The sequence below is a fragment of the Zea mays genome, chromosome 6, assembly GCF_902167145.1.
Source record: "Zea mays cultivar B73 chromosome 6, Zm-B73-REFERENCE-NAM-5.0, whole genome shotgun sequence".
Classification (NCBI taxonomy): Eukaryota; Viridiplantae; Streptophyta; class Magnoliopsida; order Poales; family Poaceae; genus Zea; species Zea mays.
In genome coordinates, this window is record NC_050101.1 from 153,441,764 (window position 1) to 153,458,277 (window position 16,514).

At 45.6% G+C, this 16,514-nt stretch overlaps 1 protein-coding gene across 1 annotated transcript; it reads right to left on the reverse strand.

Moving 5' to 3' along the window:
- Positions 1 to 10,236: 10,236 nt before the first annotated feature.
- LOC100282076 (lichenase-2) lies at positions 10,237 to 14,643 on the reverse strand. The gene is made up of 2 exons (NM_001154989.2): positions 14,353 to 14,643; positions 10,237 to 11,642 (listed from the first exon to the last, which is right to left on the reverse strand). The coding sequence occupies exons 1-2, from the start codon at positions 14,429 to 14,431 to the stop codon at positions 10,711 to 10,713; spliced, it is 1,011 nt and encodes a 336-aa protein (NP_001148461.1). The 5' UTR covers positions 14,432 to 14,643; the 3' UTR covers positions 10,237 to 10,710.
- Positions 14,644 to 16,514: the final 1,871 nt, after the last annotated feature.

Consider the following 16,514-nt stretch of genomic DNA (forward strand, 5'->3'; position numbering starts at 1 on the left):
TGCCTCATTAGATGAGAAATCAACAAGATAAAGATTTTCATGTCTAAAACCTTTAAATTTAAGATTGCTACCATCAACACTAGAGATAATAACATCTTCAACTGTGAAATTGCAACAAAATCCTAAATCACATAATTGAGCTACGGAAAGTAAATTAAAATTCAAAGACTCAACCAATAGCACATTTGATATAGAATGATCATTTGAGATAGCAATTTTACCCAAACCTTTAACCTTTCCTTTACGATTATCTCCAAATGTGATACTATCATAATTTGAGCAATCTTCCTCACTCATTTGGGTAAACATCTTCATATCCCCGGTCATGTGTTGAGTACATCCACTATCCAACACCCAATGATTCCCTCCCGCCTTGTAGTTTACCTACAAAAGGAAATCAATCTCTTTTAGGTACCCAAACTTGCTTGGGTCCTTGGATGTTAGTGACCAAGGTCTTTGGCACCCAAATAGCTTTCTTTTTGTTTCCAACAATTGAAGTACCAACAAATTTAGCATGAACACCTTTTGCATTATGAGAAAGAACATAACAATGCTCAAAACAAGTGGAGGATACATGTTTGAACTTGGGACAATTTTTCTTAACATATCCCTTTTTGTGACACTTGTGACACACTTTGTCACATTCTTTCACAAACAATGTCTTTTGCTTTACAAAAGCATTCTTTCCTTTCTTGGGAACATATCCAAGACCTTCACGGTTAAGAGAGCATCGTTGACTTCCCAATATGAAATCCAATTTCTTCTTACCACCATATGCCTTTTCTAGGTCATGAGTTAGATTATTTATTCTATCCACTAACACTTCATTCTCAACAATAATTTTTGATTCATCAAGAGCAATATTATCATTGAGAGAAATTTTGCATTTATCACAAATAGAGTTAGTAGGTAGTGGTTCACTTGTAAGACTATCAAGTAAGTCACAAGTGACTCCAACATCCTTAGTGACCACCTCAACTTCATGCACAATAGATGATTTTTGAGCATCCGCAAGCTTCTCACAATTTTCTTTGAGGTCATTGTGAGAGGTCTTGAGCTCCTCAAAAGACACTTGGAGGTTTTTATACAATTCCTTCAAGGCCTTAAATTTTTCTTTTTCTTTGTGCATGTAGTCATCGGCCTCACCTAACATTCTAACAAGATCATCATATGAATAGCCATCATCATCAACATCATCGATATCATCATCATCATTTATATCATTTAAATCGGTGATGATTTTTACCTTAGCATCTCCCTTTGCCATGAGGCAATGGGGGGATGAGAAGAGTGAGGGAGCTTCCTTGATGGCAATTCCGGCATTAAGCTTGGATGAGGTGTCATCATCATCATCATCCGAGCTATCATCCGAGTCCCATTCAACTAAGTAGGCTTTGCCATCTTTCTTCTTGTTATAGTATTTCTTTTTCTTCTTGTCACTTTCATCTTTGCCCTTCTTCTTCTTGCTTGGACAATTCATGGCAATGTGACCGGGTTCCCCACACTCAAAACATTTTCTATCATTGAAAGCATTTCTTCTAGATGTTTGACCTCTTCTAGGTTGACCTCTTTTCATCTTCATGAATTTATTGAATTTCCTTACAAATAAAGCCATGTCACCATCACTCTCACTTTCATTTTCTTCATCATTGCTATCTTCCTTTTCAATTGCCTTTGAGGCCTTGGCTTTGAGAGCAATAGATTCATTTTTCACCTTCTTTGCCAAACTTAAAGCATCGGCTTGTGACTTCTTAAATATATCTTGAGTGAGAATTTCTCCCAATACTTCGGTTGGAGAGGTTGTAGATAGATCACTCCTTACTAGCATTGTCACAATAGTCTCATATTTCTCCAGAAGTGATCTAAGGAACTTGTGTGTGAAATCCACATCCGGTACATTAAAACCAAGTCCCTTGAGTTCATTTACAATCTCATTCAATCGATTGAACATATCGGATACACTCTCATCTTCTTTCATAATAAATTGCTCAAACTTCCCTTTGCACACATATAGTTTGGCACTCTTCACAATTGTAGTTCCTTCATGAATTTCCATTAGTTTTACCCAAATCTCATGAGCGGTTGTGAGATTCTTGATACGATTGAACTCATTTATATCAAGAGCATCATAAAAGACATTCATGGCTTGATCATTTGTGAGGATATTCTCATTATCACTAACGGATGGTTCATCTTCCTTCAATACAACAAATCCATCTCTAACAATTGGCCAAATTTTTCCACCCATTGCTCTAAGATGCATTGACATTCTTATTTTCCAATAATCATAATTGTTTCCATCAAAGTGCGGTGGCTTCCCAATGTGCACATTGTTGTTACTAGCCATTTTGTCCCACTCCGGGATGATTAGATCCACAAACAATGGAGTCCTCGGCTCTGATACCACTTGTAGGATCTAGGACACCGGCTAGAGGGGGGGTGAATAGACGGTTTTGACTAAAAACAACAATACTAAGTAAATTTAATCAATACAACAAGAGGAATAAATTTACTAGTGTCAATAAGTAAACAATGTATGAAAGACAACTACGGAGATTGAATACTTGAAGAACAATAAGCAAAACACTAATCAATTGCAAGGCAATAAGTAATGCTAGAAGGAATAGACACCGAAATTTATCCCGTGGTATCGGTGATTTGCCGATCACCCCTAATCCACGTTGAGGTGGACTTCAAGCTCTCACTTGCTCCTCTATCAAGACACGACTTGATCTTTGAGCCAAGTGGACAAGAAATCACTCAATACCTCGATTCCACTAATGTCACCTTTGCCGCTCCGGCGAGGTAGGCGCGAACCCCTCACAATCAACACCGCGGCTTCTCCACAATCTTCTTGGAGAGCTCGACGGAGACAATCACCCGAGCCGTCTAGGAGGCGGCAACCTCCAAGAGTAACAAGCCAACGACGCTTGCTCGGTGTACCACCTAGTGCCTCAAGAATCACCAAATGATGCAAATGCACTAGGAACCCTCAATCTCTCACTAGAATGCAATCTCAAGCAAAGAGTGTGAGAGAGTGAGTTGGAGGATCACAAATGAGCTCAATGTGTGCAAGGAATAGCCAAGAGAGGTCTCACACACGAGCTACCCTTCTATTTATAGTCCCCCATCTAAAACCAACCGTTATGTGCAAAAGGGGGCAGTTCTGCGCACACGCGGACCGTCCGCGCCCTAGGACCGGACGGTCCGCCGTACACCATAACGGCTATAATGACCGTTGAAGCATGTCAGAGCAGACTCAAAAGGTGGGTCCGGACAGTCCGCCCCTCAAGGTCGGACCGTCCGCGACCTGGCAATTTCAAACACCCGAGCCTCGGATCAAACGGAGTTAACACACGCGGACCGTCCGGCTATAAATCCCGGACCGTCCGCGACCTGAGACTGTACTGTCCGGACTGGTCCCCCGGACCGTCCGTAGTACAAATCTATAAAAACACACAGTCCCTGTCCAAAAACGAGTTAGACACATGCGGACCGTCCGCGCCTTACAGGCGGACCGTCCGCCTATAATTCAGGGACTGACCCGAAGCCACCTTCCTCTGGTCAGGACTGCGGACAGTCCGGCCCTAAGGCCCGGACGGTCCGCAGTGCAAAAAAAAAACACAGAGTCAACACAAATGGTCAAACCTCGGACCTTCTGGAGGATCGCGGACGGTCCGCCCCCAAGGGCCGGACAGTCCGCGCGACCAAGACTTCTCAAATTTCAAACATGCTTTTGAATGAACTTTTAACTCACGAAATGAGAAGCGCTGTTAGTCCTTATGCAAATGCAACTACTTGATGCTCTATGAGGCACTAAGTTTTACACAGATCTAAGTCATTGACCCCTCTTAATAGTACGGCTATCTAGCCTACTAATCCGGTCAGGTATCTTCTCTAAACTCCTCAAGACCGGCAAAAGTAAAACCTATATTATACCTTTGCCTTCATCTGATCCACAACCAATGCGTATGACTCTTCAACATTTCCTGTTCTATGTGGTCCAACCCTGCATTCTTATTTCTCCAAGAATCGTTAGTCCACAAGTAGTTGTCATTAATTACCAAAACATTACCAAAGGGGCCTAGATGATTCACAACCGGTCAATGATAGGTTCTTTGCTTTACTTATGTGCTAGTAGACTGGATATTATGCTTAGCGTATGCCTGTGTGCTAGATTTCAATCCGATCCTAAGGAGTGTCATTTAGTGGCGGTAAAGCGAATTCTTAGATATTTGGTTGCTACGCCTTGCTTCGGGCTCTGGTATCCAAAGGGGTCTACCTTTGACTTGGTTGGATACTCAGATTCCGACTATGCTGGATGTATGGTCGATAGGAAGAGTACATCAGGGACGTGCCAATTCTTAGGAAGGTCCCTGGTGTCGTGGAACTCTAAGAAACAAACCTCCGTTGCCCTATCCACCGCTGAGGCCGAGTACGTTGCCGCAGGACAGTGTTGCGCGCAACTACTTTGGATGAGGCAAACCCTCCGGGACTTTGGCTACAATCTGAGCAAAGTCCCACTCCTATGTGATAATGAGAGTGCTATCCGCATGGCGGAAAATCCTGTTGAACACAGCCGCACAAAGCACATAGACATCCGGCATCACTTTTTGAGAGACCACCAGCAAAAGGGAGATATCGAAGTGTTTCATGTTAGCACCGAGAACCAGCTAGCCGATATCTTTACCAAGCCTCTAGATGAGAAGACCTTTTGCAGGTTGCATAGTGAGCTAAATGTCTTAGATTCGCGGAACTTGGATTGATTTGTAGCATACATGTGTTTATGCCTTTGATCATATTCCTTATGCATTTTGTTGCTTAATATTGGTGCTCAAGTTGTACAAACACTCCCTGGACCTCACAAGTCCGTTGCAAAGTGATGCACATGTTTAGGGGGAGATGTGTTACAACTTGACCCTTTGAGACTAACCCTGTGCTTGAGTTTGATGCTTTAGTCTTAAAGAAGGATTGAAAGGGAAAAGGTGGACTTGGACCATGCAAGACTTCCACTGCACTCCGATGAAAAGAGTAACTTTTCCAAGTTCATCTTTAAATTCTTATTGCCTATTTTGCTCTTAATTGAAAATTTTGGTGAGGCAATGAGGTTAAAGGGCCAAGATTGATCCCGTTTTGGTGCTTGATGCCAAAGGGGGAGAAAATAAAGGCCAAAGTGATAAATGGATCAGCTACCACTTGAGAGATTTTGAAAACAGTAGAATAGAGTTTTTTTTAGAATGTTGTCTCTCTTGTCAAAAGTTGACTTCTTGTGGGGAGAAGTGTTGATTATGGGAAAAAGGGGGAGTTTTTGGAATCTTGAATCAATTTTCTTTGGAAAACCTCTCTTGATGTCTCTACAAGTGGATTTGACTTAGAGATAGGATTTTGAGGTTGATTTGAAAAACAAACCAAGTGGTGGCAAAGGATGATCCATATATGCCAAAACTGAATCAAAATAAATTTGAGTGTTTATTAGAAGTGATATTGCACTTGTTTTAGTTGCTTTATGTTGTGTTGGCATAAATCACCAAAAAGGGGGAGATTGAAAGGGAAATGTGCCCTTGGGCCATTTCTAAGTATTTTGGTGATTGAGTGCCAACACAGGTGCTTAAATGTGAATCTATACCCATGGATGGACAAAGTGCAAATCAAGAGAAAAGGTATGTTTCTAAGCCTTAGTACATTGTTTTGAAGACTAATGTATTGTGTCTAAGTGCTTGAAGGAGAAAACAAGTCAGAGAAAAGTTGGCTGTGTACAGCCAAAAGGCTGTTCGGTCTGGAGCACCGGACTGTCCGGTGGTGCACCGGACAGTGTCCGGTGCGCCAGGCTGCCTCGAGCGAAGTGGTCGCTCTCGGGAATTCGCCGACGGCGTACGGCTAAAAATCACCGGACTGTCCGGTGTGCACCGGACTGTCCGGTGAGCCAACGGTCGGCCGGGCCAACGGTCGGCCGCGCGATCCGCGCGCGACACGTGGCCGAGCCAACGGTCGGAAGGGGGCACCGGACTGTCCGGTGTGCACCGGACTGTCCGGTGCGTCAACGGCTCCCAGATCTGCAACGGTCGACTGCGCTGTTTAAGGAAGGAAATCGGGCACCGGACAGTGTCCGGTGTGCACCGGACTGTCCGGTGCGCCCGACGACAGAAGGCAAGGATGGCCTTCCAGATTTGTTCTCAACGGCTCCTAGCTGCCTTGGGGCTATAAAAGGAACCCCTAGGCGCATGGAGGAGAACACCAAGCATTCCTACAACATTCCTAAGCACCAAGACATCGATTCCACGCATTTGGTTCATTGTGATAGCATCTAGAGCTCTTGTTGAGTTGTGAACTCATTGAGTTGTGTTGCGAGCTCTTGTTGCGACTTGTGTGCGTGCTGTTGCTCTGATTTTGAGTCTTGTGTGCGTTGCTAGTTTCTCCCTTACTCCGTATTTCTTTGTGAATCTTAAGTGTAAGGGCGAGAGGCTCCAAAGTGTGGAGATTCCTCGCAAACGGGATATTGAAAGGCAAAGCAAAACACCGTGGTATTCAAGTTGGTCTTTGGACCGCTTGAGAGGGGTTGATTGCAACCCTCGTCCGTTGGGACGCCACAACGTGGAGTAGGCAAGCGTTGGTCTTGGCCGAACCACGGGATAAACCACTGTGTCATCTCTGTGTTTGATCTCTTGTGGTATTGTGTTTTGCTGAGACTCCTTTCTAGCCACTTGGCAATCATTGTGCTAACACTTAACAAGTTTTTGTGGCTATAAGTTTAAGTTTTTACAGGATCACCTATTCACCCCCCCTCTAGGTGCTCTCACATAACACGACATATCTTACAGGCAACCGCCTGCAGGCATATGCACAATGCCCTCAGCCATCACAGGTCCCAAAAGCACGGATGTACACAACGCGCGCAACCTTCACAGGTCCCAAAAGCACTTTGCCATAGCTGGTACTACGGGCCCTCTAGCGTACTACTGTTGTTGAAAAACTGTATTAGAGGCTAAATATATGTGTGTATCATAAAAGTAGGATCGTAAACAACCATATAATCTTCAAAGATGTAGGTAGGAGGTGGAGCTACCGAAGTTTAGCACATGCATCTGTGTGGCCGTCATCATCGTCCTTGAAAGTTGCCTAGAGGGGTTGAATATAAGAAATCTGAAACTTACAAACTTCAACACAACCTCAAACCCTAGAATAGTGTTAGAACGAAAATAAGAACAATTGGGGTGAGGGAGAGAGAGATATTTTTCAACTACGTCTAGGGACATACGAGCGATTTGTTTATTCAAGGTTCGGCTCTTAAGAACCTACGTCGGCATTAAGGATTCCACTAAGGATGAGTCTTTTTCAACTACTTCCCTCTCTCAAACAGTCACGAAGACTGATCGAGTTTTCTTCTCTTTTCCAGGGACCTCAAGCCCTACAAGGATCATCAAACACTTACGTGTCTCTTGCTAGCTCGTTACAACATGAGAATGGGGATGAGAGCGAGAGCGAGAATTAAAACCAAAATAATATCACAAGAACTTGCAACACTCAAAAGCACAAGGCACTAAATCTCTCAAACTTGAATCGATCGGATGTGGCACTTGCGTGGCTTTGAATGCGTGGGAGATGTTGCTTTGAATGTTTGAAGGCTTGATGTAGCTCTTGTGTCTTCAATGTGTTGGTTTGGGGGTCTTTATATCCCCAACCGCCCCAAATAACCGTTGCAAAAGTGGGGCTAAAACTGCACTGTCGGGTGATGCACCGGACCCCCTACAGTGTCGGTCTGGTGCACCACCGGACCGTCTAACCCTGACTGTAGCAGGTGACCGTTCTAACTTCTGAGGGGCATCGAACCGTCCACAGTGAAGGTCCGGAGACCATCGAACCACTGCCACATCACATAGTCGTTGGAGGAAGCCGACCATTGAATCTTGTCAGACGCTCCAATGTGCCACCCTATTGGTCCGACGTGCTAGCCTCCAAATTGCTCATTTACACCCTATTGAACCAAATTGCTCATTTAGAATATCAAACTCTTTCTCACATTATTAGACACTTAGGGTGAAGTTTGGGCTTGTGTGTAGGATTAAAATTGTAAAAAAAATAGGGAAATCTAATTCATCCCTAATTTTGGACATCTTGATCCTTTCACTTAGCCTCTCAATCATTTGCAACCTCTCCCAATTTCTTGTATGATACTATATCCTATGATACACTGGATATGTCCGGTGAGTAAAAAGCCTCACACTCGCCTACAATGTTCTCTAGGTGTCATGTATGGTGCACCAAGTACGGTGCACATCGAACACGCTGGTGTTAAGTAACTCCTTTTCTTCCATAAGGGTATCTATTACTAGATTTTACGGGTGTGTATCGGCACTCGTCACTAGACTTACTTAAGTCATGCTACTAACCGGTGTCTCTTTATGGTACTGCCAAAGAAAAAAAAATAAAGATCATCTTGCTAATTTGTATGTCCAACAATTTTGTCGACACGTAAAACTAGTCAACCATTAACTTTCTTACTCATCCTTTGAAAATCAATAATTTAATACCATTCGTAGGGACACGAAAACCATATGAGCCTAATAAATCTCTATTATTATTACGACGTAACCCAATTTACTTTTATAAAATACACGTTAGTCACAATAATCCATTGATGTCATTAATCACTGAAATCCAAATAAAAGACACAAAATCATTATATATATATAATAGTGCATAGCAACCCGGCCAGGGCCCATTCGTGTCCAGCGCGCGATCCCTTTCACAGAAGCTGAAACTGCGATGACACGCCAGAGAGAAAGTGCAAAACGGCAAAAAACCCAAACGAACTAGCTTTAATTACGAGCAACCAGCGACGGATCGAGCATCAGCAGTAGCAGCGGCCATTAGTACGTCTGTCAATTTGCATAACCGCCGCGGATTGCAACGGCGCAGAGAAAGTGTGTGTGAGCATTTCCAGTCCAGCTGCTTTCGATCCCAAAAGTCAACAAGGAACACAAGGTACGTACAGTACTTTTCAGACAGTTGAGCACACAGCACGCAGTCACCAACATTTCCACGGCCGGCGGCCGGGCATGGGCAGTCAGAACCAATCCGAGGCGACGGATGAATGGACCGGTGTGTGGCGCGGCGTCCACCTCGGTCAGCAGTACTGCAGTGTCCTACGTCGTTTGGTTAAGGTTTAGGTGACGAGCCTAATTAAAGCATACTGAGAGGCTACTTCTACTACGTACCTGCCGCGCCGGCCGGCCGGCTCCGGTAGGAACCATTTTAAAACGAATCCTGTCAAGATCATCATCTGGTAGCCTGACTGAACTGAAATTAAGAAGCGGCTCAATTTGTTCATCAGCGTGCGTGCATGTATAGTTGTATACCCTAGCTAGTTTCAACTTGTCCACATGAAGATGAAGGAATCGTATTCTCAATTCGTCGCATATATACTAGAAAGAAAGCGCGCGGTACGTGCAAGTGGGATCTCATGGCACCAGAGGGCTGAGGCTGTTCGATCTGTTTTCAGATGAAGAAGAGAATCGAAACCTTTTTAGCGAGGAATTTTAATTTACGCAGGCACATATATAGCGGGCGGGCGGGGCGATAGGATGCATGGTTGAGTGCGCAGGTGATGAGTCAGCCCTAGCTGGACGAGAGATGTGCATGTAAGTATACATATCCACAAACGGATGGATGACGCGCGCGGACGACCACGGCGTACAGAGAGACAGCCCTATCTCTCTCGCCGTACGTTCGAGTGGATCGGACCGCATCGTCGTCTCCCTGCATATATAATTCCTCCAGAAAAGTGGCGCTAGCTTTCCGGCTCGCGTCGCCGTCCGCCTCCGGCCGCTGTCGCTCAGCGCACGCGAGAGCACGGCGATGCATGCGCCGGTATGGCCCGGTGTCATCGGGCGGGGCCGGCACATCCGCCCGCGTACCATGACGTCGGCGCCGAGCCATGCATGCAAACGTTCACCCCCGCGGCCCCGCGGTCTGTTAAAGTAGTTGAAACTTGACTAAATTTATTGTAATAAACAGTAGTATTCATATCTACATCTCCAAATCGATTTATTATAGAAAAAGTACATCTTTTCATCTAATATATGTTTAGATCATAAATATTAATATTTTTTGTAAACCCTTAATCTAACTTAGAAGCATTTGATGATTTCTTAAAAACGAAAGTTGTATTCTATTTTTTTGGAACCAGGGAAATGGATGATAGAATTGATTGAAGTACGCGTACAATTATCTCAAGTTAATTAAAAACCGTATATTAATTTATACGGTGCGTGATAATGTACATGCATGTGTATCTTATCCATCACCAACCTCTCTCTCTGTATACTACTATAGCTACGAAGGGAGATCATCGACCAATTGACGACGACGTTACCGTATTTATCAATATATACGGTAACCGCGCGCGCGCGTCGTCTCCGAAAGATCCCTTTCGATGTGTATAACATATACATATAAAATACGTACTCAGCATCACTCACGGCGTACGCATCTGGGAGTAGCTACCGTACCAATTGGATCGGATACTCACTCCCAGCGGTCGCAAAGCAAGCCCACATATACCATATATATACATACATGCTACGTACTATCATCTGTATACGGCCGGATCGACACATACGGCTGCAGGTCGATCGTCGTCGTCCGTCGTCGGTCGGAGCCACCACCAGGGCCAGCTAGCAGCTAGCTTGGATCGGTACGGTTAACGGTTCTTCAGAAGCTGATGGGGTAGACGTGCTGCATGTTGGGGTAGAAGAGCCCCCAGTTCTGCTCCACGCCGCTCTCCTTCTGGTTCTCGTTGAACATGGAGAAGAGGTAGGTCTCGATGGCGCCGGGGTGGCGCGGCGTCCCGCGCCCGACGTGGTTGATGAGGTACTGGTTGTACACCCTCGCGTTGGCCGGCGTGGCCTGGACGCCGCCGCCGGACGGCCACCCGCTCTCCGACACCACGAGCGGCACGCCGGAGCCGCCGTTCTTGCCCATGGCGACGTAGAAGGCGTCGACGGTGGTGTCGAAGAGGTTCTGGTACCCGTAGGCGCCGTCCTGCACGACGGTGCCGGAGGAGGTGAAGAGCGCGTAGCTCATGTCCATGGCGCTGGGGTTGTATGCCCAGGCCAGGTACGGGTAGATGTTGGCCATGAGCGGCGACCCGGTGCGGGCCAGGAACTGCAGCACGGGGCCCATGTACCCGCGCGCCTCGCCGGTGAACTCCGCGGCGGACGGCGGGCTGTACACGCCCAGGATGGCCTGCGACACCGACGTCGTCACCTTGATGTGGCCCAGCCCGGCCGCCGCCAGCGCCGCGTGCACGTTCTCCATGGCCGGCGCCAGGTCCTGCGCCGCGCCGCCGGCCACCTCGTTGCCCACGCACACGTAGCGGAACGACACGGACGGGTACGCCTGGATGTTGTTGCGCACCCACGACGCGGCCGCCGCGGGGCTAGCCGCGATGTTGGACAGCACGTCGTTGGGGGCGCCCACGGCCACGCTGATGCCCGTGCCGCCCACCGCCTGCAGCGCGCCCTGGTCCGGCGCGTACAGCCGCATCGCCGAGATGCCGTTCGCCTTGTACATGCTCACCACCGTGCTCGCCGCCGGCAGGTTGTTGGCGCTCATGCCGTAGCACACCCCGATGGCCTCAGCACCTGCGATCGAAACGCACATACGTCGTACCAATACTTATTAGTTAATCATAATTAATGCTAGTGATACCAATATATCATGCTTTCGTCTTATTATTAATAAAAAAAGTCCATGGTTGTTTTGGATGAACAATGTCGTGCTACACAATGCGAAGATGTCAGTCTCTATAGCCTCCCGTTGCCCACACACTCGGAAGAAAAAGCCTTATCTGTTCGCACGCCACACACTGCACCCGCCTCCCTCTCCTCTCTCCGCTTCGTCTTATTAACGTTAATCCCGTGCTTACTAATGGGCCTTATTATTACTTGATTAATTAACCACGGTAAATTTATTATTTACTGTATCACTATCGACTTCCCATATAAGGAACATTAATTAATTGCCACTCCTAGCTTCTAAGTATTAAGCATGCAGTAAAAATACGGTGAATGGAATGGAATATTACAATTACAAGCAAGGAAAAAGAAACGAAAGAAAGTGTACAAATTAATAAAAATACTAGAACTGAACAAGAAGCAGCAGGTCGCAGCGAGAAGAGGCGGTGCGTGTAGAATTAAAGGAAACCCGACGATCCACTGGTTTCCTAACCCTAGAGGAAAGCGACATTTAACTGAAACTTTGTATCTATGCATACTCCTCCTAAACCTTGCTTATTCCTTCTCGCTCTCTGTATTTCTGGAGGACTCTTTATTGCTGATGTTACGTGAAACCAGTTTTTTTTTAATCTCTGGCCGGACTGGGGGTTGTCGCTGCGTGCAAGAAACTAGCTAGGATCAGAGCGAGTGGAATTTAGCTAGCTCGCTCGATCGGTCACCAGAGCAACGACCTTAAACAACGGACTCAACTTTGACCCCTCTGCTGGTGCGTACTGCGGCGTGCAACATTTGATCGGTAAAAGATTTTCAACAGGACTGCATGCAACAAGTATGACACTATTATTAATTAGTCAACTTAGGAAATGGAACATACAGTATGCTTAGAGGGAGAGATGGAGAAGTAGAGGACCACATGCATGATGCTTGCTAGAGAAACAGAGACAGGGGTGTGTACTGTGGGGATAAAGCTAGCTAGCTCTTGGTCCAACGTCCGCACCACGACCGTTGGATAGTCCACGTATGATCGATGTGGATCGCCAAAGCCGTTAGCTAGCTAACGTACGCTAACCTCTAATAATCCTTAATGCTAGTGAGTCGGTTGTTTGTGCTGCATCGGTCGATGATCGTCCTGCACCACCAGCCGGCCGGCGTACCCGTACGTAGACACGGGCAGCTAAGACGCCGGCCGGTGTGTGGCGACGGCCGGCCGGCGAAAAACCGATGATGGAGTGGAGAGGAAGACGCAACGCAAAAGGAGGATATGGCTGGCCGGCGGCCAGGTGGTGGGCAGCGACGGGTTGGATTGTTGCGTCGCTTGGTTGCTAGTTAGCTAGCTAGACGAGAGCGGTTGCACCAAATCCGTTCCATCTGCTTCTCTAGCTCGATCGTCAGGCCGCAGCATCGAATCGAATCATATATTTTATATACGAAATTGAATTTGACTGGCGGCCGGCGGCGCGGGCAGCATATATAGATGAAAAATAAGCTTGCAGTTACACGCACGCATGCATGGCAAGAGAAGAGACATAGGTTGCATGCGGCGGCCAGGTTAATTAACTTTATGATTGATTGATTGATTGATCGTTTACGAATGAAAGAGGATTAGGAGGGCAACTAGCAGTGCTACCTGCAAGCTAAAGTGACGTGCGCGCGTGTGCTGCAGCTGCTAGCTGCTCACCGAACAGATTAAAGGGCAGACTTCATCTGCAAGCTTTGCTGCATGCATGGCCATGCCCCAGCCCCCAGAAGGGGCGCACACACAGTAGTAACTTTACTAGCTTCCATGTTTCGCCGTCAGCTTTCTGTGCTTTTAGATACTAGCCCAGCAGCTAGCCGGCCAGAAACATCGTTTTCTAGGTGATCGATACAGATATTAATTAATTCCCTAGGAAAGAGTATATATATATATGCTTAAGACATTGTTTCCTATCAAACTTTATTTTTCTTTGGACACATGTAACTTTCTCTCTCTCTCTCTCTGCTGTAAAAAAACATGCACGTGAGGAAAGCAAGGTTTGCAAGCAAAGAAGAAGAAAACATTAGTAGTCGTTAAATACAGTAAGTCCACAAGTTAACATGCATGCATGCCGGCAGTCAAAATTTGGGTCCCGTGCATGGTTTTCGTAAGAAAGTGACGGGTGACATCACCGAATTACTAATACTACTGTTCCATTGGCGCAGGAGTACGTGATCCATGGCGAGTGAAGGAGACGCCGTTTACCCTGCTGCGACCTAGCTAATAGAGTAGACAGAATAAATAAATAAAATAAAATAAAATAGACGCAGAAAGGAAAGCGACGGCCGGGCACCCAATGGACCCGGCGGTTTGGACGGCCAAAGGAAAGGAGGGATCCTTGCCCTTGCATGACGTTGTTGATGGGAGAGAGATGTGTGTGCGCGTGCGTGCGTGCGCGCGCTAGCTTCTCTGTCTCGCTCCTATATTTTATCTATTCATTCATGCCATGGCAAGGTCTTCTGCTATGCATGAATATTGCATGTAGGAGTATATAAACAAAAATACTACTCTGCCTAGCTAATCAATTTTTTCCCAAGATGCATGCATGGATGAGAGGGGAGACATAGATAGAGAGAGAGAGAGAGATGGAAAGGCAATCACTTTGTGGGATGGATGCAAAGACGCCGAGGAGCAATGCCGTGGCGAACATGGAGGCGGCTACACCTTGCCTGCTTGCCATTCTCTCTCTCAAAACCTCTCTACCTCTGCTGCCTTGAACGCACGCACGCACGCTGCTGCTGGCTAGTTAGCTATAGCTAGACGAAGGCCGGCAGGGCCAGCACTCTCTTTCGTGGCTATATATGCTAGGCAGAGCACGTCTCTCCGAGGCGAAGACTCTTCTCCGAGATCCCCTCTTCTCCCTCTTTTTGGTGGTGCGTGTGCTGAATTGTGTGTTTCCTTGGCGAAACAAGTAGTGGCAGCAGGTCCCCTTATATAGATGCCGAGGATCATCATCATCGGAGGAGGAGGCGGACAGGGGGTTCGGTCCAATCCAATCCACTTGAAAGAAAAAAGAAAAAAAAAAGACATCAAATGGCCCCGGCCCGCGCCCGACCGGCCCTCTCCAGCAGCAGCAGCCAGCCAACCTAGCTATTTGACGAGCCGTTTGCTGGCGTCACGAGCCCCCCCTAGTGTCTGGTAGCCTGAGGTTATCCGGTACACTAGGTTGTTGTGACTTGTGACTAGCGGGCTCATCGTCATCATATATACCAAACAACTTTTGAAAAATAAACACCGTGTTTAAAATTTTAGGCGCCATATGGGGTGGTGTTCCATGAAAGGGAAGTTTCTAGGTCAATTCCGAGGACGCGGCGCGTCGAATCGGGTTACCTTACGTAGTTTGGTCGCTCGCGAGTGTGCATGTCTTATTCACAGAACATTCGGCACGCGTGTGTTAGTTTTTCTTTTACGACATCTTTTTTTTAAAAGGTTTAGAAGTCAACGCGAGCGACTTAATTAATTGACTATTACCTAGCTATGTGGCGTAGTTATGCGGAAATATCTATGACTTTGATATATGTAGTTGTTGCATAACCTTTTGTCATCAAGTCATCTATTAGGGAGTTATTTTCTTGGACAATCAAGGTCACTTTAACCGTTGTCATCCTTGTGGTATATATATCTAACTTTTGTTGCTCTCCTATCCTATGTTTGTCAACGAACAATAATAGCAAGTGGCCTTATTAGCTTCAACTCTGTTTATAGATTCCATAAATTTGTTGTGAGAAACTCGAAGTTCAAATGATGACAAAACTAGCGTATTTGGTGTACCTAAAATTAATAATAATCGCTAATGAAGAGAAACGAAGTACTTGCACCACTTTAATGTGATATTAGGTACGTGCTCCATGCATGGACTCCAATACACCCATGTACACACACACACCTTTTTCAGATAACCAGTTCCACTTGAGCTGGTGCATGGTTTATTATCAAATGAGATTGATTGGTTTGAATTTATCAGTTATATATAAAAATCATAATTCATTTTAAAAGAAAAACTATTTAATAATAATCCTACAATTATTTGTGGTAACTGCGCTGAGACAGAATAATATATAATTAACTTGTATGAGTATACATATCAGGTTACGATCCTGTTAAGTTGGTACCATATAATAATATTCCTCCTCTCGTATGTTATATCCAACCCTGCAATACCAAACTGGCTTGCTCTACCATCCAACCGTTGGTTTTTTATTTATTATTTATAATGCTAACGTGACCTGTGGATAGGAAGGCCACATGCATGCTGTACGTTGCTATCGGCGGAGGGAGTCCCGTTATGCAACTGCTTTCTAGCTAGTATAACTACTAATGAAGAGATAGAATTAGGTGTACCCAAATTGGTTCACACACATCACCAAAGAGCAGCTAGCTAGCTAGCTTGCAGTTGCAGCTGATCCATATACTCTTGTCAATGTATATGCATGCGAGAGTAATTAATAGATTAATATTTGCGACCGAGTATATACAGTTAGATCGTTCTGAACTCGACATATATTAATTCAGTTCTAGTAGCAATTATCGCTGACGATTATGTATGTATGTATGTATGTATGTATGTATGTATGTATGTATGTATGTATGTATGTATGTATGTAGGATTTGGCCGGGGCCCTGGCACAATTGGTGTAATATACAATATGCAGAAGCTGCTTCCTATATATTACTCACTTTAATTTGAAATCATTAAAGGCAACGACTAATATGTGCATGGAGCACCTAATAATATCACATTAAAGCAGTGCAAGTACTTCTTT